Here is a 23,555-nt window from a genome sequence, read left to right as displayed (position 1 = left end):
GGCCCTGGTTAAACTGCTAAAGGTGCCTTCTCATTGAGCTGATGCACATTTTGCCTTTTTTTCATATTCTTCATAGATGAACTTGCTGAAGAAATTATGAAAGAATTTAAGACTGGACAGAAAACTTAAATTTTATAGTATTATTTCAAATTCTCCAAATGTGACATCTAAAGGCAGACTTTGACTTGTAGTGTGCTCTTTGTATCTTCATTTTTACAACACAAACACACACCCACATACCCACAGAGCAAAGGCTTTGGCGTGGCCTGCTAACATTGGGGTGAATTCCGATTTGAAAGGGAGGGGGAGAAAAGACTCTATATATGTTACTGGGGGGTCATCATTCCTAGAATCAAAAGTGAAGTGTTTTTGGATATAGGGGAAGAATTGGACTGGGAGCCAGAAAGGACAGCCTCCTAGTTCTGGGTAGATTTCTGACAGCTTGTGACCTCGAGCTCTCCCACTACCCGCGCCTGTCTTTCTCTTTGCTCGCCTTGAAATCCATGCTGCAGTCCTTTCCTGCACGAGGCAGCTGCCACTTTCGTGGTCTACACTAGAGGCTGGCAGCAGTGAAGGAGGGTGATATCTGCCCCAGGAGAATCCCAAACCCAAGGAGGGACTGAGTCCTTTATGGTCACTGTCTCAGTATCGTTTACTCTTACACATGACCCCCATCTAATGTGCTGAGAGATCCTAAGCCAGAGCAAATAGGCTCATCACCTTGTTTCCTGTTTACAGATAACTTGAAACAGATACAGTAGCTATGGGCAAACTGAAAAGAGAGTACACAGGGCTGCAGTTGCTGGCAGGAAACATTTTATTGAATGGAGAGTCTGAAACCATGACTCATCATTAACTAGACTCATGCTGATACAAATTAAAATCTGATAATACAAACTGCAAGTGTTCATTGACCTGAGGGAGGAGGTAGAGAGAGAGACCACAAGAAAAAGGCTTCTCTGGAAAGATGCTGAGGCATGATGGACAGAATAAGACTGAACAGGACCTGGGATGGACAGGAGCAGGCTGGACAGGACCTGGGAGGTATCCCAGGGCCGACGGGTAGGTAGAAGGGGAAATGCTGCATCTTCAAGTGAGAAATGAAGGTTTTTGAGCCTGTGCATTGGCAGAAGTGCCATGGCAGGCAACAGCAGGGGGGTGAGACCTGCAGAGAGAGGCAGAGGGCAGAGGAGAGAGGTCCAAAGACAAAACTACAACCCCCCCAAAACACACACACACACACACACACACACACACATAAAACAAGAAAAGAACCAGCAGGCATGTTTTGGCCACAATGTTATTTGCCGTAATGTTGAGTTTTAAAGGAAGAATACAACATAGCATCTATTCTTGTGTTACAATATGAAAATAACGTGTGCATAAAGAAATTAAGAAGGAATGGAAGGGGACCCACAAAAGCAAAAAACATTTGATTTGTTGTAGGAAGGAAAAAAAGGTTCTGGTAAAGAGTCTTGGAGTCTAAAATCTCAGAAGTTAAAACTCATGAAACTGAAATCAGAATTGGGTCAGAAGGGAACCCACAGAGGACCTCACGAGCAGAGTTCATGAGCCCAATGGGCTCGTGAGCTCACAGCCTCTGGTAGGGTCACCTTGGGCCTCAGTTTCCTTATCTGTGAAATAGAGGTAATACCACATAAGACTGTTTTGAAGATTAAATGAAATAAAATATGGGAAGGACTTACAACCCTGCCCAATCCACAGGTTCTCTTTTTCGACGTCCAGGGGGAGGCCAGTGGCCAGTGTCCAGGGTGGAGTGTGCAGCCCAAACCTGAAGGAAGTTACAAAGTGAAGGGAGCAAGGAAGCAAAACTTCCTCTTGCCACGGTCAGGGAGTGGTCCCAGCAGGGACAGGAAAATGAAAAGGCCAAAGAAAGAAAGGGGGAGAAAGTGAGAGGGAGTGAGGTGGAGAGGAGGGGAATACTCATATGCCCAGCAGTGTGGGGAGAAATGGTCTCAGATCAAATAAAACCACAAAGGAAAAAGAAGGCAAGAATGAGTAAGATAATGAGCTAGTGGTGAATTCTTCTATGATGCGATGGGGAGGACACTGGGTTTGGGGTCTGAGCCCTGGGTTCTGTCCCTGACTGTGTGTCCTCTTGGCTAAGCAGCCTTGGAAAAGTCATTTATCCCCTCTTCATCCAGTTTTTTAAAATCTGTGAAAGTAAAAATAGTAAGGCCAATGTCTCGGAGCTGCTGGGACGTTAAGGGAGAGCAGTTGACGGTTGGGGGCTCAGCACCCAATCGTTGTGCAGGGAAATGCCAGTCCTTCGAGTTCCAGGGCACTGAGCTTTCGCTGCGGGAGAGAAGGCTTCCTCCGCCTCGACTGGTAGCGTCAAGCCCAGGAAGGAGCTGGGCAGTGGGCGGGAAGACGGGCCTGGAAAATCTGGGGACAGATCAAGGAAACTCGTGATGGGGCGAGGCTGGGCTGAAAAGAAACAGATTGGGGAAGAGCTGCACAGGGAGGGTCCACCGACGGAGAGGTGGAGGCCCGGGCGGGGGAGAGTGGAAAGGCAGAGAGCGATGGGAGGGCAGTGTGAGAAGAGAAGCGGGCCTCGGAAAGAGGAGTTGGAACGCGGAAAGCACTTGGGAAGGAGGAAGTATTGAAGGCGGAGGGAGGAGAGGAAAATGGGGGTGCAGTGGAGGTGGGGGACAGGCCAACAGAGGCGACAAGATCCTGGGAGCAGGCAGAAAAAGGAAGCAACCAAAGCCAGTGTCAGAAGAGGTTGGGGACTTCGAGAAGATGGGCAGCAGCCTGGAGGAAAGAGCGTAGCCGCTCTGAGCATCCATCCAGACTTTAAAGAGTGGCCTTTGCCTGACCTTGAGGGTCGGAAACAGATGCCCTGTCTTTATGGAGAGCTGTACCCCACCGACAGAATGGGGCTGTTCAGGGTTGGGCCCCGTGCCTAGCATTCGGCAAGGCTTCTCTGGCCCTGGGCTGGGCCCTAATCGGGGCGAACCTCGGCCCGAAGGTTGGGGCAGAGGAAGGAAGGTACCACAGCTGGGATCCAGCGCCCAGGGAACTTGCAGGGGTGCCAGCACCGAGCTGTCTCTGGGAGACGCCGCCTCTGCTTCCCTCCTCGGGGGCTGAACGCTCCCAGGAAAGTGGAGGCGACTGGAGAGAATCCAGACCTTGAGAGTCTGTGGAGGGACCGAGCTTCGAATAGTGCGAGAGGGACCTTGGCACTGGGGACGCCCCTGGATTCCTCACTGGGGGCGGCCGCGCCCGTGCCCGCCTTCCCTGGCCCAGCGCCCGCTGCGCGCACCGCTCGCCACTCCTGAGCGCATCCCGAGGGGGCGCTGTGTCTCCCTGCCACGACAGCGCTCTGCGGACCCTCTCCCCCACACCTCCTGCCCGCATCACCCGGCCTCTCCTCCCACCCTCCGCCCCCCTCCCGACTAGGGGCGGGAGGGGGCGTGGCGGGGGCCGAGGTTTCTGTAGCTGGGACCAAGATCCTCACACTCCGACTCAGCCCTAGGAGCCTGGCCCCAGCCGCTGTCCAGCCGCTCCGTGCTCCTCGCGCGCTGTGCCGCAGTCTCTCGGGAGACGTTGCCACTCGTTGGCCATGGATACTCCCAGGGTCCTGCTCTTAGCTGTCTTACTCATCGGTTTCCTGTGGGATTTGCCTGGCTTCCAGCAGGCTTCCATCTCATCCGCCTCGTCCTCTGTCGAGCTGGGCTCCGCCAAGGGAATGCGAAGCCGCAAGGAAGGGAAGATGCCGTGGGCGCCGCAAGAAAGTGCCCCAGCACGGGCGCCCCCGGAGCTCCAGGAGCCGCAGCCGCTGGCACAAGATGAGCCCCCGCGCCTGCCGCTGCAGCAGCCCCAGGCACAGGAGCCTCCGGGCAAAGGCCCACGCGTGGTGCCCCACGAATACATGCTGTCAATCTACAAGACTTACTCCATCGCTGAGAAGCTGGGCATCAACGCCAGCTTCTTCCAGTCCTCCAAGTCGGCTAATACGATCAGCAGCTTTGTAGACAGAGGATTAGGTAAGTGGCAAAAAAAGACACCCCACTCATTTCCCCGGGAGCTCCGCGGCTGGGGCGCTGCTCCAGCTCCTGCCCGTCCCGCACACCTCGCCTTTCTTTTCTTGAATTGTTTTTTTTTTTCAAAAGTTCGAGTAACTTTCTTGATACGGCCGCAGATTTAATTACAGTTTACAATCATTCTTTCCTCCTTCTTTTCTCTCTTTCTTCCTTCTTCCTCACGTCTTTTGCAGAAAGCAGCGTGGTGGCCGCTCCTCTGGTGGCTCGTAAAGGAAGCGCGAGGGCGGGAGGTGGCGGGCAAAAGGTCTGGGATGGAGAGGGGTCGCGGCGGATCCTGACGGAACCGTGCCACGGGGTCCCAGGTTTTACGGGGTGCAGGGTCCGAGGTCTGAACTAGGGTCGGAACCGGGTGGGCCCGGGGGCAATAATACCACGAGTTCCCGTCCGATCCGAGAAAAGTCGGCAGACGTGAGTCCTGCGTTCGCAGGAGGAGTCAGCGAGCTGCGCGAGTCTGGTAGTACCCTTTCCCCGCGGCTGCGCGGGTTCTGGGCTTGTCCTATACTGGATGTGGGGATCATCGGCTGGGTGAGAGCCCCACGCCTTCGGACTTATTTGCTACCACAACGCGCGAGGCCGCAGCGGAGTAGTTTCTGCTGGGGTAGTGGGGGCAATCGGCAGGGCGAGCCTGGAGCAGGGGCGGGGCAGCTAATAAGTTTAGGGTTTATTGGTACAGGACTTAAACCACACGGATGCATGGATGTGCACATACATCTTCCTCAGTCAGCCAACAGCCAATGCTCCCCTTTCCGCGCGCCTTCTAGGACCCCTTTGCCAGTGCGGGCGCCTGCCTGTGAGTCTACAGAAGCGTTTGCCCGCCCCACCCCCTTTTCCACAGTCGTTGTACTGCAGTGTGAGCGATGCCTTCGAGAGAACCTCGAGGTCTCCACAGTCCCAGAAATTGTAGAGGGATCCACAGGCGCCGGAACTCTGCTCTCAAAGTGGAGAGACATTAATGGGGATGGAGACGGGAAAGGAGGGGGAAAGGGGGGGCGAAGGGGACGAGAAGAAAGGAAGGAGGGGATAAAGTTTTAGGCTGGTTTATGCTCTGCTATCCTGCCCAGACTTGGATCCGCGCGTTGACCCTTCCCCGCCCCCCACTGCTGGTCACTGAGAGTGGGACCGCCCAGGAATCCACAACCCCGGGGTTCAGGCTGAGGAGGTTGCTCTGCTCTGGGTACCCGCATGTCCTTGAAATTTTTCAGAGCCGACTGATAGCCCGAGGCTTTCCGGGTTCCAGAGCCCAGACTCCTCCCTTCCAGCTACCTTCCTTTTGGGCAAGGGTCCAATATGCTAGGGTCCGGCCCGTGCTGGATTCGATGCTGCAGCCAGAGGTCAGCAAGGGGCATGAGCTGCTGAAAGGTCCACGCAGCAAATTAACGCCGGGGTTACGCTGTGACTTTAGGACTTCTAAAGCCACTTTTGTGTATACACGTGGTGTCTTTGTAGCGCTAGAACTATGTCCCTGGCCGCCGTGCTCCCGGCTCAGCTGGCCCACTTCGCCTCCACCCCCACCTTTGCTTCTGCTTCCCTCCCTCCTAATCTTGTTTATTGTCCTCCTTTTCTACCGCCCTAGTCGAAGATGATATTAAGGATGCTTAGAGAAAAATTCTCAAGAGGCCTTTCCCCAGGGGAAGAAATCCTGGAAGCCCAAGCTGGAGGGCAGTTGGGCGCGCATTTTCTTCTCCCTAAGGGAAGTTCCAAGACTCTCCGCCCCTCCCCCAAGCAGGCACCCCTAGCTGCTTCCCTGAGCCCTGTAAGTTTGGCACAGGACCAAGGGACCCTCCAGGCGGTTTGGAGGTGTCTCCCGAAGCCTGTGGCATTCAGGAAAGTCTCTGGGGGCTTCGGGTTGGGTCAGACACGGGCTCGCTTCACCCTTGCTTAAGCTGCAGCCTCTCCCCGGGCACCGCGCTGGACGCCCCTGGGCGCCGGAGGTAGGGAAGGGCCTGGCCGTGCGCCCGGGCTGGGGGTGGGGGGAGTCTCTGTTTCCGAGCCAAGGTCTCCAGGCTAGCCGGACCGAGATCCAGACGTCCGGCCTCAGCTCCGGAATGTCGTAGAGAGCTGAAGCTGCACGCGGTCCCCCGCCAGAGGAGAAGCGGCGTGACCACCTGGACCACAGCTTCAAAAGCGCGGTCTCCCCCACGCTCTCGGGTTCCCAGAAAACTCGAAGACGGGCAGTTAGCTGACTGGGAAGGCTACGCGGCTGGTCACACACCGCGCGAGGGCGAAGGAGTGCTGGAGGGGGCACACAGAGGAGGGGTACAGCCTCAGCTTGATAAAGGGAAAGCCTCACTTTCCCTCTCACTGATTTTGATTTGATGTGTCACCGGCGGTGACCTCGGGCTGGACCTTCCGGGGCTTGTTTAGCATTGGGCCCCCTGATTGGAGTGTTTCAACTCAGTGATCTAATTGGGGGTTCATGTCATAACACATCAAACGGTGTCTAGTCTCCCGTGAGGGAAGGGACCCGCCAGCCGCGCATCCCCGGCCCGGCGAGGACTTCCGCCCCTTTCACGTGGGGACTCTCCACCGAACGGACCCTTTCAACATCCCCTCCCCCAACCCGTGGACGTTGGGGCAACAGGGAAAGGGTGGCGGGCAGCCGCCGCGGGCTGGGCCAGCCACGCTCACTTGGCGCCTTGCCTCGAGGATGTTTAAATCGCCATCTAATGTGGCAGGCTTGGCTTCCAGGAGCGGGGGTCCCTGGGGCGGGCGGGAAGCAAAGGAAATGGCAGGAATCCCGAAGCCGGCTCACAGGCATGGACTACTTTTTCCCGTGCAGTATTGGTAAAAAGCTTTCCTCACCCGAAAATCCGGAACCTCAAAAGATTCACTTGAAGCTTTCGATTAAGCGTGGACGAGCAGGGGCAAACTCTTTCCACAGTGAATGAAGAGCGCTTTAGATCTATTAAGACAGCGCGTTCTGTCCTGCACACTCCTTGGCACCTTCTCCCCCTCCTTCCACGCCCAACGTGTCCCTCCTTTTGACTTGTTATCCCAACACTCAGGGGTAATAACAGTAACCAAGACATACTGAACACTTACTGTGCACCAAGGGCTATGCTAAAACCTGTTATATGTTTAATTCGAACAACAATCTCCAGGAAAATGCTACAACCAGTGTTTTTTTATATAAGGGAATGATGGAAGACAGAGAGGTTAAGCAAGTTGCTTGAAGTCCCACATCTAGTGAGAGGTGGAGCTCATATCTGGTTCTAGCTCCCGAGTGCGTGTCTATAGCATTATAAGCAAGCAGGGCTTGTCTAAAAGACTGTGGCGAGAAGCAAAACGACGGACAGACTTCCTGCCCCATCTAAGAGTAGCCTCTAGTCTCCTTTGCAGTCTCTCAAGCCTCAGCAGTCGGAGTGGGACTTTGGATTAAAGGGTCTAGACACCATGTAAAGGGCACAAACCATGCTGTCCCTGATCTTCTAAAAATGCCTTCATATTGATCTTTTAAATGACTTTGGAGCTATAAAGATGAGAAAGTGTGTGCCTGTGTGTGTTAGTACAGTCGTAGGATCAGAATGAACCCGACTAGATATAGAGAAATTACATTGAGTACAAGAGATAACTCATTAAAACACTGGGACCTGGGAAAGTCTGACAATTAGAACATCTATGAATTCAACATGGCTGAGAGAGAGGGAGGGAGAGAAACAAAACCCAGACTTTCAGTTTATGTAGTGAAAAGTGTCACAAAATCCCAACAAGGGGGACCAAAAAACCTCCCAACGATGAGGAAACCAAAATGAGTCTAAGAATATTGCTGTGACTTAGGTTTCCAGATGATTTTGAAATAAGAATACTCTTTGAAAGTATTTTTTTGGGGGGGGTTACAATAGCACTCTCAGAAAGGAGGCAGTAGGGAACAGATAAAAACCAAAACGAGATCGAACATCCTTGAAGAACTTGACACCCTAGCAATGGATGTTCGGAGAGTTTGTGGCTGATTGTTTGTTGGCTTCTTGGTTTACCTTCTGGGTTGCGATTATCGGGGGGCAGGGCAGAACAATTGCGAGAGGAGCAGGGTAGCTAAGAGGGCATTCTACGAGTGGCAGAGTTCCCCTCCGACTGAAGTCCGTCTGGTACAGCGTGTTTATGCAAAACAGCGAGTTTCTGGGTGGACCTGGGCCGCAGAGCGCTTTTGTAATCAACGCAGAAGCACTTTTGCCCGGACCCTGTTGTCGTTGGCAAACGGAAAATGAAATATAAGCGGGGAAGTATTTTAATGGGGACGGAGGGAATTCACAACTGTTAATTATTTGGTGACCTTGTATTCGATTTGTTTGAGTCCCTTATAAAAACACTAATGCAGACCAGACGGCCAAGCGAGGAAGCCGGCAGAAGGTTCCAATCTAGGCTTTATTTCCCCGGAAAGAGGGAACAGCCTTGGAAAAGGATTGCTGAGCGTCCAAGTGTGAGCGTGTGCGCGCACTCCCCGGGGAGTCCGGCCCGGGGGTTTGTGTTGCCCAGCAGGTTCAGGACCCTTCTCCAACCAGGTGAACCGAAAGGGCCTGGGGAAAAGCCCGGGGGGTGAAGGAAGGACGCCTTAGACTGCAGTGTGTTCTGCACTTCTGGTAGGAATGATTAAAACACTAAGGCCACAAACCAGCCCCATGGCCACTGGCTTGTTGTTAAATATCAGTTATGGTCACACGCATCCTTAAGGCCCGAGGGACTGCTCCACAGGACCCTCCAGGGGCCGCCTTAGCATGAAGCTCCGAATGTCTAGAGTCATCTGCAGCCAGAGTGCAGGTTGGCGTCGGGATTCTGGGAGAGATTTCTGGGCAGGAGATGCTAATCTGAGGACACCGAGCGTTTTCCCCACGGCAGGCGGCTCTCTGGTTCTGGGAGTTGGCCCCTCCGAATTGCTGGAGGGGGAAGGGATCGAAAAACGTGCTCAAACATCCTTGCCATTTCTGCACATTATATATATATATATTGGTTTTTTTACCTAAGCCACAGTCCACGACAGGCCTTGCGAATCTTCTCAGAAAACCGAACTCGGACATGAAAGGCCCCCTCTTGGACCAGATAGGACAAGTGCTGTCAAGGCCCGAGGGAAACGTGGGGCGCTGCACTGGAGGAGGCCCCAGCGCGCCCTGTTTTTCTCTAGAGGGAGTTCTCGGGGTGCTGGCGCGGGGGTGGGGGGCACACCTCCCTGGATTCGGTGAGCGGCTTGGAGAGAGGGAGAAGAGAACCTGGTGGACAGGCATGGGGGAGATGGCGTGATAGAAATAGGGCAGAATAAGAACTCGTGTTTCTCTCCGGGACTGCGGCGTGCACCAGCGGACCAGCAAATCAACAACAATCCTGGGGCTTTAAGTAAAGTGAAGGGCATTAGTTCAACAACCCCTCGAGTGTTGAACAACCCTGCTCAAATGATACTCTCTGGGCCCGGAGACGGGGTCTGAGCGGAGGACATGAGGCGTGGAAAGCGGGAACGTGGGTCCACCAGGCCATTTCGTTGCTTGGCGTCCACTGCCTCTCTCCCTTCCTTATAAAAAGCCCGGGATGTTTATTTTTTAAGTTCAATGTTGGTTAAATGGTATCTCCTGTTTACAGGAATTAAATAGGTCCTCTTCAGCCTAATGGGTTCCAGGGTTACAGTTTCCTGACTTCCAGAACAGTCCATTAGCGCTGCTGGGGGCGGAGAGTTGGGTGCGCTTGGGGAGAGGGGCTGTGGGAGCTGGAGGAGGCGGGCTGTGAGCCGCTCGGGTCCGCATGGCCTGAGCTGCGCGCCCCGGGAAGCTCGCTAGTGGCCGGGGAGCCTGGGGGCGGGGCATGGTTTAGGGCTCCCACAGTGGGAGGGAGGGAGAGGAGAGGAAAGAGAGAGGAGAGGGGCGGGCCTTTGGCTCAAACTGGCAGAGTTTAGCTTCAGGAGCCCCCAAGAAAGCGGGAGCCAAGGCCGCGCAGAGTGCTGGCTTTGGGGTGGTGGTGGTGGTAACGGTTTACATGTACCCCTTCCTAAATAATGTAAAAACCAAAGAGAATCGGCGGGCCTGCTTTGCAAATCTGGCTTCAAGGCAAGTGGGTCCTGCCCCCACTCCACACACACGAAGGGACCACACTGAACGAGACTAGACTCTGGCCCGTAGCTGCTACCACAACCCGCATTTGGCTACCTCATTATAGCGGGAGTCTCCCCAGGAGGAGCAGGGTTGGGCGATCTCTCCCTCACAAGCTGCGCCAGGCATAACACTTTGAAGAACCCATCGGCGAGGTTTCTCCTGCGCAGAAAACCCTTGGCCCCTGAGGGTTCACATACCCACAACCACAAGCCATTTTGAACCCCTTCCCCCACCTGCAACGTCAGGACTGGTCTGAGAAGGGAAACCATCTGAAGTGGGAAACTTTTCTTCCACTTTGGACACTGACGTTCCTGAGTCCAAAGACCCGATCCCGTTCCTGCCCAGGGCAGGGTTTCAACACATCTGCGATTCTCTCCTCCTGCACTCTCCTTGCCACTCCCACCACCCGCCGCCACCTCGGGCTGCCACCACCGGCCTTTGGCGGTCTCCAGGGCTCCTGGGAGGCACCACTGGTAGACAGCACAGGGGGGGCGGCCCCTGGCAAGTTCCACGTCCCAGGCAGGCGTTGCGAGCACGGCCCCAGGGGATGAGCAGCGACGTCTGGGGGACAGTGGAGCAGAGGCACATCGGGCGCAGGTCGATTTCGAGAAGCCGAAAGGTGGGGAGAGTGGGTAGCGTGTGGGAACCGCACTGAGCTTCTGTTTGGGATTTATCTAAAGTGACGTCAAGTTAAGATTTGAGCTGCTGCAGTCCGGAGGCTAGGGAGGGACCACAGTGAAAAGAGAAGCCTGCTAAAGTGTCCTGGATCTCGACATCGTGTCTCTGGCTCTTGGGCCCTTCTCAGAATGCGCAGTCAGAGGTTTACGCCAAGTTCATGGAAACTTCTTTATAAACGAAGCCAATTTATTCTAGGGGCAAAAGGAGCCTCCCTGAAGCTCCTTCGGACTCCCGCTGGGCATGCCCGGTGCCCAGTGCTCGGGAGAGGGGGGCTGGCCAGCGTCTGCCTAGGGCACTGGCTCTGGAGGCTGAGGCTCCTGAGAGGCACTGGGAACTGGGTTGTGCAGTCAGGTCTACCAACCTCATGCCTTTGCCTCACGCTGACACAGAGTTTACTCTGATGACATAGATCTCTCTGCAGATTCAGGCCACTGGACCTGCTTAATCCTACAGGGTTTACAAGGCCCAGGCTCACCCTGGAAGGAGGGTGGTGGGGTTGGAGCACCTTGGAGAGTAGGTGGGTAAGCTTCTCCAACACTCTGTGGAAAACTCACCTTGGGCCCCTCTGGTCTTTGAAAAAAGGAAAGAAGCTGAGAAATGCAGGACAATTCATTGGGGGAAATGCCAGGGAAGCTGAGTGACCCAGAGAGGAGCTGGGCTGAGGATTTGGTAGTGGGTTAGGAGACACACACCCTTGTAGACCAACCAAGGGGAACTTTGAGGGTGATTCGAACTGCTGGCTGGCTGACACTGCAACCCAAGGGGTCATTCATTGCTATAACCCCTCCTCTACCCTCCAACACACACTTGGCTTTTGCAGAGTGAAGATTTGGAACATTGCCCCCATCTCCACCCCAGGCTGGTTCTATGCACAGACTCTGCCTCAGGAAAGGGCACCAAAGGGGGGAAGTAGGGAGTGAGGCAGGGTAGATTAATGCCCAGATCTTTCAGGACTGCTACCGCCCAGCCAGGAAGCCAAAAGGATTAGCATATTGGCTAGCGCTGGCCCTGAGGAGCAAACCTGTATGGAGGGCCCTCTCGGAAATGAAGTTTGGGCCTGGAGGTTGTCTGCTCACCTGGTGTTGTGGGAGGGACACAGTGGTGGATATGGCTTGGGGGGGGGGGGGACTGAAAAAGATCAAGGTGATAGGGATGAGGCTTGCTCTTCTCTGGAACTTACATGACCAGGAACCAGAGGCATCTGCTTCTGTATTTATCCCTCTTGCCCAGCACCTTTCCTCCACTATTTCTGGAAATCCTATGGAGATAACTAAACTGCATCTCCTCAAATAAGGCCAAGAGGAGACCAGGTGCATTCAACTCCCCGTAGATGGATGCAGGTAGTTGTAGTATAATACTGGCTGCATTCATTAGGTACTCTTTGTGCCTTGGGTGCCTTGACTCTGACCTTTACAATGACTCTGCAGAGTGGAGGTCGTTCTCCCATTTTATAGGTAAGGCATATGAATCTGGAAGAGATCATGTGACTCAGTCCACCCAAGGTCACCCAGCCAATAGAGCACAGGTCAGGGTTCAAGTCTACTTCTCCCTCTCCTAGACTCTAGATTCCAGTGCTCATTCATGTTGTCCAGAGTAACTAATATTTGCACATATCATCAAATATCTCTCCCACTCCTTATCTCATTTTCCACCCCTCGCTCAGTGACTGTAAGCTAGTGTTATTATTCTCATTTTGTAGATGAGAAAATTAAGTTTCCTTATAAATTCTTTCAAAAGTCCAATTCATTCCTTCAGTTCTGCTTAGAAAGTGAGTGACTTTTGGAGACCAGGGGTTGATCCTTTCCTCTAGGCAAGGACAGCAAGAGAGAGAGCTGGACCTTGTCAGGGATTCTGCCAGGCACAGAGGTCAAGTCTGGGATGTCCAGGTTGGTAGCACAGATACGGGGAACCAGGTCTCATACTATTTTAGGCAAGTTGCTTTTAAGCTCAGTTTTATTTTTCTGATTCATAGCATGGAGATAATGGTGATATATTTTTTGGTAAGTGGTTTTGAGGCTTTACATGAATTATTGTAAATTAAGCATTTAGATTGTGCCCAGTATATAATAAGTGTGACACCAGTGTTTCCTGTTAGGATTATTATGCTGAGTGGTCAAGTAGAAGCACCCTAGAGAGGCTGAATTGTGTGGACCATGCCCTAAATCAGAGCCTCTTTGTGGATGCTTAGCAAGCTCAGCCATTTGCAAGGCTCACATCTCAACAGAGGCCTGCCTCAGGACAAGAGTACAAAGGGATGCCCTGAAGACCACTGTGTCCTGGGACAGTGTCATTGTTGGAGCACTCAGAGGCCTCCCGTTATATAGATTTAATGGGAAAAGAGGCTTGTGGCAGGGAGAGGGCTAGTGGTTCATTTTTCCTCACCCAGTACACCAGACTCTATTTCCAACTGTGGCATCTCAGGGCAGTGCTACAGCCGAGGGACCCAGGGAAGCAGTGACTCCTGGAGGAGGAAGCTGACTTCCTGGGGGAAGTCAGTCCCTTTTTTTAATGGCATTGCTGATGAATATGTGTTCATTTTCCTCCCTCCCTTTTTGCTCCAAGGCCCTGTCAGACCCTGTTAGAGAGGTGTGGCCACAGAACTAAAGGCAGGAGTTGGTATTAACACCTCCAAATCCTGTGCCTCACTAGCTTCAAGATAGTGGACAAGTTGAGACACCTCCTGGAGCCCCCGTTTCCTCATCTACAAATGAGTAGAGCTGTAGGGTGCACCTCAGATGCTTGAGGTGAGGATTCAGGGACAAAGGCCATCAAAGCCAGGAGCAAGTGCCTGGCACATAAACTTCATTGCTTCCCTTGGCTCAAAATGAGGGGTGAGGGAGAGGCTTAGCTGTAAAGACTTCTGGAGTTTCCTTTATAAACACTGTGATTATTCCCACCCCTTCCACCTAGGGGAGTTGGAGTTGGAAAGCAGGGTCTGTGCATTTGAGGACAGCATGGGGTGTGATGTTTGGCAGGAGGGTTGGAGGAGGCGGGTGGGGGCAGACCAGACAGCAGACAGTAGTGGCCCAGGTCACAGCGAGCTGGACTGGTGTGGAGGAACACTGGGGGAGCCCAGAGTCTTTGGCGCAGTGGGTTTTGGGAGTTGAGAGAAGTCTTACCTTTGGGCCAGTGAGTGACGGAAATTCCAACTAGGACTCTCAACAGGGACCTCGGGCGGTGTCCTTATCGAAAAGGCAGTCTTAGAAAAAATGCAGTGTGGGCTCTTTCTGCCCCAGACCAAACGAAATGGCAGGTTTTCAGGAAACCATCTACAAGGTGGTCCAGGGGAGCCAGGCATCAGGTAGAGTGTGGGTGGGCCGGCCTGGTGCATTTCCCTTAAGCCACCTTCCAGGGGCTCAGGTTCCCAGGGTGTCTGGTCTATGGCCCCTTGGGCATCCTGTCCTTTCCTATCTAGTGTTTGTTTGCTTCTCTGGTTTCCTCCAGCCATGTACTGTGACCCTGCACGGATGCCTTTGCCTTTCTTAGGGAGTTCATTCACTTCACATGGGCTTAATAAGTCCCCATCTGGCAAATGATTCGCTTTTTCCTCCATTTACTTATTTTCTTTCTTTTTAAAATTTCTACCCATTGCACACCTGATGTGCATTTGAAGTATCCCCTGCCTTTCACCAACTTGTTTTGAACTCAGAAAAGGCTGGCCTATTTATGAAGAATTTCCCTCAGATATGCAGGAGGTTTGCTCCTTCTCCTCTCCTCCCCCGTCCCTTCTTCTACCACCACCGTGGAAGCTGATAAGGGCAAATCCCGTGATTGTAACTTGAAAGGTCTCCCTAATACTCAACAAACATTGAGCTAACTGGGGTCTGAGCCAAGCTGTGGCAAGCCGGGTTGATGCAAATTAAAAGCAAAAATAAAAAAACAAACAAAACAGAAAATATCATGATGTATTGCTGATCAACTTTGTTTCAAGGCCTAAGGCAAATGATTCATTCCCATGATGTAAAGAAGTGTCACAAACAGATTTTGGAATGAAAGGTGCAATGGTTCTCGTCAAAGGTGTGGGAGAGAGGGCCCTCATTTATACAGGACTTAATGGGAGAGGAGGCTTGTGAAAAGGGCCAGCTTCCTACACCAGTGGCCATGGCAGCAGAGCTGAGCCTTGTGATGCCCAGTCAATAGGCAAGGTGTCTGCAGGGTCACAGCAGAAGGACAGTGGTCTGTTCACTCCCCAGGTCAGATGCCTCCTTGGGGCTATTTCTGTGATACATGGATCCAGAGCAGGTCCAGACAGGTGGGGAATGTGGTCTGGGAGGAGCTGCACAGAGCAACCACCTTTTGGGACACTGTTTAGGACACCCAGTGAGAGGACATGTGGCTGAAAAAATATATATATGTATTTGGATGAGGTAGGGGAAGGCAGGAAGGGACTGGGGCAAGAAGGTGACTTGATTCTGCTGTACCACCTTCAACCCTGCCCTGGGCCCTGTGCTTTGGAGAGCCCTATCTTGTCCATTTCCAGTAGTGCCCTTCCCCAAATGGTGGGGAATCTGAAGCACCAAGGGAGTACTCATCTGGAGTAGTGGTTCTTAAAGTGGGATCCCAGACCAGACCAGCAGAATCAGCATCGCCTGGGAGCGTACTAAAAATGCATATTCTGGGCCCCACCACAAACCTCTAAGGCCCAAGAGAATTTACATTTTTAACAAGCTTCTGTGTGAAACTGAGGATGCAGATCGAGGAGCACCAGCAGATTTAGTGGCTTTAAGAGTTACTATTCTATTGCGGTACCTGAGCCATAAAGTTCTTGCCCAAAGAGCTCTGGGCCCACTTCCAGGGCCTGAAGAGCTTCTCCATCAGACCTGTCCTCCTAAGAGTGTATCACAGCACTGAGGTGTGCACCTGTAGCCTGGGAGTTTGGTCCTGTGAGGGTGTCCCTACCTACACTTGCAGGTGAGGTCCATGAAACCAGGCAATGAAGCTGCTATGGAGAAGGAGCAGGATACAGGCTGAAGTCCCCAGCTGCACTCTTTCCCAAGCCCTGGGAAGAGTAAGAATGCCCAAGGCTGCAGAATCAATAGAGCCCTCTCTCTACAGATACTTTTCTCTGTCTGACCACTCCTGAGGACCAGAGAAATGTGATTTAGCTGTGTAGATAGGCATTGATTAGTTCACTTAAAAATGCAAACAAAAGCAGACTGATTTCTCTGTGTAGCACCAGAGAAACAAATCATCCTTTGCACCTGCCTAACGTTCTCCAGCCAGTGACAAACTCCCGGGAATTACGTATGTACGCAGCCACGCGTTTTATCCCAGCAAGCCCTGCAAATACAGTTTGGACTATGTCACATCCTTTATACCCTGGCAGCTACTGGCTGCTTTTGGATTCCTGTACCTAGAATATAATGGGGAGGCCCTGGGGCAATGGGGCTTATGGGCTAAATGTTCCCACTGTGGAAACATTAAACAGAACTAGGTTTGGATTTCAGCCTCACCACTTACTAGCTCTCAGACTTTGGTAATTAACTTCATTTCTCCAAGTCTTGAGTTTCCCATCTGTAAAATGGGAGCAAAGGGGTACTTACTTTAGAGACCTGTTCTGTGCTTTTGGACAACGTAAGGACGAAAAGACTCATCAGGCCTCACAACATTGAGCTGGTGCAGCAAGTGCCTTAGGGTCGCCCTTCTCACCACAGCCTTGGTTGGGGGAGAAATATCAGAAGCAGGAAAGTGCAGCCTAAGGCCCTGGGTGCAGGGATGGTGGTGGCAGACACAGGTCTCTGTAAAGGAGAAGAAAGTGTGCTGACTTCCCACTGATTTTAATGTGACCCTGGTAAGTTTGAAGGTCTTGGCTTCCATAAATCAACTGCCTCCAGCAGCGTTTCCCTTTTCACCTCTCGAACCCTTCCCGCAGCTCCCTCTCAGGTTGGGACTTGTGTATCCGAGCGATGCAGCCAGCCCTACCCTCAGCCCAGAGCAGGGGCCGGGTATGGCTGAGGCTCCAGAGCCAGTGTCCTGGGGCTACATCTGGACTGGCAGTGAAGGTCGGACCTGGGACCCAGTGACACTTTTACTATTGAAATTGACCCAAGCTTTACTAGCTTCTGGGGAAAGCTGGGGGCTTTGGGGATTTTTGTATTTGCTCGGTTGTAAATATTTTATGAGCAAGCAGCCCAGAAAAATCTGGTTAACTTTCTGCCTTGCACATTGAAGTGGAGTGGGCTTTATAGACACATGTGTCAAAAAAAAAGAGAACAAAACAAAAAGCCCAAACCCCCAGAAAGTTCAATTTTGTCTTCATCCCAAAGGACTCACCTTGGATTTTAAAGGCCAGTTATCCCCCACCCCCTCACATGCCCTAAATTTCTATTTCTCACCTGTAACCTAAAGATTTATCTTCAGGCTTAGTCGAAAAGCAAGCAGATTTCAGGTCGTGTGGGTGGAGGAGTGGAGAACGTCACTGCGGGTGGGTGTGGGGCTGTGGCAGAGGGAGGCTTTCTCCTTCCAGAAGTGTCTGTTTCTCATGGGCTGTAGGATCTTCTCAATGGATAGACGCCTGGTGTGTGTGCTTCTTCCTCTGACCCCCTGCAAATGAAGAAAGGCTTCTGAAAACCTCATTGCTCTTTTGTTTGTGTTTAAATGGTGAATTTAAAAGAGAAAGAAAGAAATCACGTAACTCGTTATTCTGTCTGCCCGATGGGCAGCAAACTTCCCCCTACACCGCCAGTGGGTCTAAACTAGACTGTACCTTTAAACGGTCTTGGGAGCTTAAAAAAAGTTAACAACAACAGCAACAAAACCCCAATACCCAGGCCTTGTTTTCAGGTTTTGATTCAGTTGCCTGAAGTAAGCCCGGGCAGCTGGCAATTTTTAGGTTCTTTAGGTGATTATCGCCGGCAGCCAAATTGAGAATGGCTGCTCTAGAAGTTTCTCACGTGTTGACCTGCATGTACACTAGGTCGAGCAAGGCTGTAAGTGCTACAATGAACGAGATAGGCTTGACATGCCCCCAGCTCCCACTGGCTGGTGGCGGGGGGAGGGGTGTTGCTGGGGAGAACAGACCACTAAAGAGAAATATTAATGAGGCTCATTGCAGATAGTGTTAAGTGCCAGGAAGATAATAAAACGGGGTCCTGTGATAGTGACCGAGGGAGGTTACTGTAGATCAAGGTGGTAGAGGATGGCCTCTCGGAGGAGGTGACATTTAAGCTGAGCCGTGAATGATGAGAATGAGCCAGCTGAGAGGGGGGCTGGGGGAAGTGCGGCCCAGGTTCGCAACCACAAAGGGCACATTAGTGGTTGCTTGCAAGGTCCTGGGGGAAAAGCCGGGAGGCTGCCTCGGCCGCCTCTCCAGCAGCCACCGACTTCCGCCCTGGGAGTCCCGGGCTGACGGGGAGGAGGGGACTGGGCTGATGCGCCTCCCCTAGCCCGGGTGGTCGGCCCCGGGCTGGCCCAACTGGACTCCGGGTCGGCCGGCCCTGCTCCCCGCCCTTTTCCTCCCGGGGGCAGCCGCACAGCACCGGGCTGATCTCCCCCTTAAGTGAAACTGACTGTAATTATTTTTTATCTTGCAGACGATCTCCCGCACACTGCTCTCCGGAGACAGAAGTATTTGTTTGATGTGTCCACGCTCTCAGACAAAGAAGAGCTGGTGGGCGCAGAGCTGCGGCTCTTTCGCCAGGCGTCCGCTGCGCCCTTGGGGCCACCCGCCGGGCCGCTCCACGTGCAGCTGTTCCCCTGCCAGTCGCCCCAGCTGCTAGACGCGCGGACCCTGGACCTGCAGGGGGCGCCCGGGGCCGGCTGGGAAGTCTTCGACGTGTGGAAGGGCCTGCGCCACCAGCCGTGGAAGCAGCTGTGCTTGGAGCTGCGGGCCGCGTGGGGCGAGCAGGCAGCCGAGGAGGCCGAGGAGCGCGCGCCTGGGCTCCAGCAGCCACAGTTCCCAGACCTTCGGAGTCTGGGCTTCAGCCGGAAGGTGCGGTCCCCCCAAGAACGCGCCCTGCTCGTCGTGTTCACACGATCGCAAAGCAAGAACCTGTTCACCGAGACGCGCGAGCAGCTAGGCTCTGCCGAGGCTGCGGGCCTGGGAGTAGATGCTGAAGGGCCTTGGCCCCTACCGTCGGGCTCCCCAGACGCCGGGCCTTGGCTGCCCTCGCCCGGCCGCCGGCGGCGGCGCACGGCCTTCACCAGCCGCCACGGCAAGCGTCATGGCAAGAAGTCCAGGCTGCGCTGCAGCAAGAAGCCCCTTCACGTCAACTTCAAAGAGCTGGGCTGGGACGACTGGATTATCGCGCCCCTGGAGTACGAGGCCTACCACTGCGAAGGCGTGTGCGACTTCCCGCTGCGCTCGCACCTGGAGCCCACCAATCACGCCATCATCCAGACGCTGATGAACTCCATGGACCCCGGCTCCACCCCGCCCAGCTGCTGCGTGCCCACCAAATTGACTCCCATCAGCATCCTGTACATCGACGCCGGCAACAACGTGGTCTACAAGCAATACGAAGATATGGTGGTGGAGTCGTGCGGCTGCAGGTAGCAGCGGCGCCTTTCCTGCCGCCTTGGCCCATGACCGCAGGAGGCCTCACTGCAGAGAAGCAGGAAGAGGAGTCGGCCTTGGAGGCAGAGGGTGGGGATACAGCCTGAATATACAGCCGCTTGGGAGAGGAGGGAGCTCAGCCTTGCCAGAACCTTTCACCTGCCAGCCCAAAGGGAAATAGGGTTTTTCACTCCTTGCCTTGGCTTCCTTGGAAAAACACGCCAAGGAGGATTTCTTTAGTTTTTATCTCTATTATTGCAGCTTTGGATTTCTTTGTGTGTTCCGCAGGTTTTGGTAGAAGGTGGGGGGAGGGGAGACACCAGTTTCTTAATTGCTTCATGGATTGAAAAAAAAAATAGTTTAAGAAGGAAAACAATTTAGGAGGAAGAATCACCTTTAACAATCAAACTACATCTTGGTTGTTCTCTACCTGTCTAAAAAAGATGTGTTTTTCTGGCCACGTTATAGCCCATGCCTTGTGGCCGCCTGAGCAGAGCGTGTTAGAATAGAGGAATCAGCACCAGGAACAGGAAAGCCAAGAAAGGCCTTGCTTTTAGAAGAGTGTGGAGAGAGGTGGGCCCAAGCTGGCCTTTTTTACTAGTGTGATGGGCTCTGCCCTGGCCTCTCCTAGTACAGGGAACTGGCAACCTGTATTACACTCCAGGGAGCTCAGGTCGCACTGCCTTTACAGTTGCTTTTTGTGGTGAGGGAAAGGAAAGCTGGTATGGATGGAATGACAGGAATGAGTCCAAAGGGAACCCCCTGAAGGATAATGAGAAACCACGAGGCCTGTCTCTGATGCCTGACACTGAGGTGCATTAGCCCTGGCTGAAGGTAACCTAGGAAAAGCCCTTCCTGATGTCAGTTTCTAATTGATTTCTTTGAACAGAATTTGCCAAAATTCAGACATCTCATTTTAAGGGGAAGGCAATTTCCCACTTAAAAAAATGAATAGGTGTGGGGACCAACATAGCTAAGGTAAGAAAGAAGTGCAGAGGGAAAATGACCTCCGAGGTAGAAGGGCAAAGTTGGAAGGGGAGATGCTGGGCCCCACAGGAGGATGGGGAGAAGGGGCCGGCCTGGAGCAGAGAAGGATGAATGGTACACGAGGCCCAGGCTACCAAGTTTCTTTAAAATCTGTGTTTCCTCTCCTCTCTCTGACATTCCTGGAAGATTACCAGCCACCAATAGCCCAGGGCTTGCCCAAAAGAATTGTTGCAGATTGTAATTACCAGTTAGGCAATGTTTTAAAAACTTAGTAGTGAGAAACTGTGAAAAGAGCTAAGTGTTACATTGAGCTTCGGGTGGAAGATGGAGAGCTGGCAGTGAGGAAGGAGGCAGGGGTGGATGAAAGCACGGAGAGAGAGAGCACAGAGCCATTGGAATAGCCACTCCCGGATTGTCAAGAACAGAAACTTTTCCCCAGTCTGCACCACTATTATTCTCAAACATTGCCCACATTGCCCATAAGTAAGCCCCTTGAAAAGTCTGCTTCCTTCTCGTCTTTGACCATGAAGTGGTTTAAACAAGGGAACTTGTATCAACCATTAAAAAAGTTTTGTTTTTCCAAAGTGGTTTTGCTCTCTCTTGATCTAAACCTATTGCTTGTTTGGTTCAGAGAACTACAGTATGTCAAAGGAAGGGTTAGAATGATAATAAATATTAATATAAAATGCTGAGGAAAAAAAGACTTGGCCAAGAGAAATAATTTAAAATGCACATTTGCTTTGGATGCACTGTTGTTCTGTTAAAGGCTGTATATATTTGTCTATTTAAGGCGACTTAAAGTGCAAAGAGGAAATGGATAGCATGCAATTCATCTTAATGTACAAAATGTTATATGCACTCAAATGTTATAATTTCTAATATTTTTAAAGTTTATATTCGAGTTGTACAAAGTTAAACATTAATCAGATATTTCATTCCTTCTTAATGTTATCATTTTCCTAAATATTATTACAAGATTTTAAGTCTGTCTAATGGAGAGTTTTTTTAAACTGTCTACCTCACTATAATGCAAGTATTTACAACACTAAATTTACCAGAGGTCAATTGATATTCAAAACATTTTTACAGTATACTTTTCCTGGATGATTCTCAATCTAATACTGTATTATTAAACTCGTGTTCTCCCTTAATAACTCAGCCTGGGTGTTTTGTTCCAGTATGGGACTGAATGTCGGTCGAAAAAGACACTGGTTATTTTAAGAGCCATCATTTAGAGAATTACACTTTTTCTCCATAACTCTTCCATAACTCTCTTCCCATGAAATGTTCTTTCACCAAATCCCTCTCAGCTATCAGAACAGTGTTTATAGGCCTGTGCTCCATTTTAGCATCTCAAGGTCCCCAATAGAAATTGGATTCTTTCTTGGTTTCTTTAATGTTGAAAAAAAGAAAGCTGTGAATTACCTAGGCCAACCAAGATGTTGGTAATTACTACTTACATTTATGGCCTATTGGAAGCAGAATATACAACATGTTTTTCTAGATGTTTACCTTCTGTAAATTAGGGAACCCAGTACCCTGATTCTGAATGCTTACTACATGTTAGAAATAATGTTGTGCATGCTTTATCTCCCCTAAAGCCCTCAGAATCTTCATGAGGTAGTTATGATAATAATTCCCGTTTTGCAGATGAGGAAACAGGTGCAGAGTTTAAATTGCCAGCCATGGGCATTGAGCCAGGGGGTAGTAATTGAGATTTAGACCTAGTTCTTTCATATCCTAGAGCCTAAGGAGTTTCACCTCTGTATAGTTGTGCCCCCAGATTACGTGTCTGCTCTCTGATTGGTCCCTAAATGTCAGTGTGGGAAATTTGCAATTAGCCACAATGATTGGGGCAGCCAGCCGGTGGAGCAGTGGGGGCTGCCACTGCAGCCCCCAGGGTTGCCTGTGGTTTTGGAATGAATGTATGAATTGAGGCAGCTGGGATGCTTGGGTATGGATTGCAAAACTCCGTGAATTCTTAGCTTCAGGCTTGCCTTGAAAAACCCATAGTTTAGGTCGTTGATGGACTTCTGTAGATTCTCGTCTACAGTTTTCTGAAACTGTCTTGGGTGCAGGTTTCGTGCTTTGACGATCAGAGTAATGGTCAATTTACAAAGAGGTCATGTTTCCATAGACTAGTTGTAAGCAGGCTGTTTATAACTGAGAAACATTTTCCTATGGAAAACAATGTTCATTTATGTTTCCAGGTCGTTTTACAAAAGCTTTATTTACTCAAATGAAATTTTTTTTAAGATTTTATTTATTTATTTATAGAGGGGAAGGAGAAAGGGAAAGAAACATCAATGTATGGTTGCCTTTTGTGCGTCCCCTGCTGGTAGTTAGCCTGCAAGGAACGGGCCTGCAACCCAGGCATGTGCCCTGACTGGGAATCGAACCGCGATCGTCTGGTTCGCAGGCCCGCGCTCAATCCACAGAGCTACGCCAGCCAGGGCTTTCAAATGAAAATTTTTAACAAAGCAATTTTGACTTCTGGATTTGGGGAACAGGGAACCACTCGGGAATACAAAACAGAGGTCTTTCTCTTTCCTGAGCAGAGGTTGTTTTTTAAATAGTTGAGAATTCTTTGCATTTTCCACCACTCTTTATATGCCTCTTCCCAGTTCCCCTAACCCCCCAGCAGCCCAAAGACACCTGGCCCCTTTCCTTAACATGTCTCCACTCTACAGATTTCCCTTTTCTGCACAAATGTCTCCATCTCCAAAGTTATTTGCCTCTCTGCCCTCCATCATAAATTTTATTTAACTCAGATGTTAGGAGAAACACAATTTAATTGAATCACACAAACACGTAAATATCTCTTGGCTCCTCGACCTTGGAAACACTTGGATTTTAAAAAGGAAATCTTGGTTAACTCAGGTCACTTGTGAGTGATGTGAAAAAAATTTAGGCAATACGAGAAAACAGCACTGAAACTACACATAATTCTGAGGGTGTGCGTGAACTAGGCATTGATGATACAAAGATGAATGGGGACATTTGTCAATGTGATTTCTTGGTGTTCTTGTGGGACCTTTTATGCATTGGAGAGATTAGCTAACTTGTTTTAACAATACTATCCAACATATTCAAGTCAAAGTCTTGATAACTTAGTTTTTTTTCTCTAAAGCTCCTAAGTTTAATGAATGTAGTCCCCCCAAAACACTGGTCTCCCCGTTTTGTTCATTACTATATTCTGAGCATCTTTTGCACAATAGTGCCTAACACATCACAGACACTCAATGAATCTGTTGAATA

General features: G+C 51.3%; 1 protein-coding gene across 1 annotated transcript; it reads left to right on the top strand.

The window, feature by feature from the left end:
* The first annotated feature begins 3,517 nt into the window (after positions 1–3,517).
* GDF6 (growth differentiation factor 6) lies at positions 3,518–19,560 on the top strand. The gene is made up of 2 exons (XM_037049011.1): positions 3,518–4,010; positions 18,349–19,560. The coding sequence occupies exons 1-2, from the start codon at positions 3,587–3,589 to the stop codon at positions 19,308–19,310; spliced, it is 1,386 nt and encodes a 461-aa protein (XP_036904906.1). The 5' UTR covers positions 3,518–3,586; the 3' UTR covers positions 19,311–19,560.
* The last annotated feature ends 3,995 nt before the right edge of the window (positions 19,561–23,555 follow it).

This window comes from Sturnira hondurensis, unplaced genomic scaffold (assembly GCF_014824575.4).
Source record: "Sturnira hondurensis isolate 20B ecotype Veracruz unplaced genomic scaffold, ASM1482457v3 Scaffold0006413, whole genome shotgun sequence".
Lineage (NCBI taxonomy): Eukaryota > Metazoa > Chordata > Mammalia > Chiroptera > Phyllostomidae > Sturnira > Sturnira hondurensis.
Note: the sequence above shows the minus strand (reverse complement) of the source record. Positions and strands in the feature narration are given on the sequence as shown.

What these genes read in the sequence shown, in the direction of transcription:
- GDF6 (XM_037049011.1), top strand. Translation starts at nt 3,587, where the DNA reads ATGGATACTCCCAGGGTCCTGCTCTTAGCTGTCTTACTCATCGGTTTC. An exon ending in CTTTGTAGACAGAGGATTAG is followed by an intron (nt 4,011 to 18,348) that starts GTAAGTGGCAAA and finishes TTTATCTTGCAG; the next exon opens with ACGATCTCCCGCACACTGCT.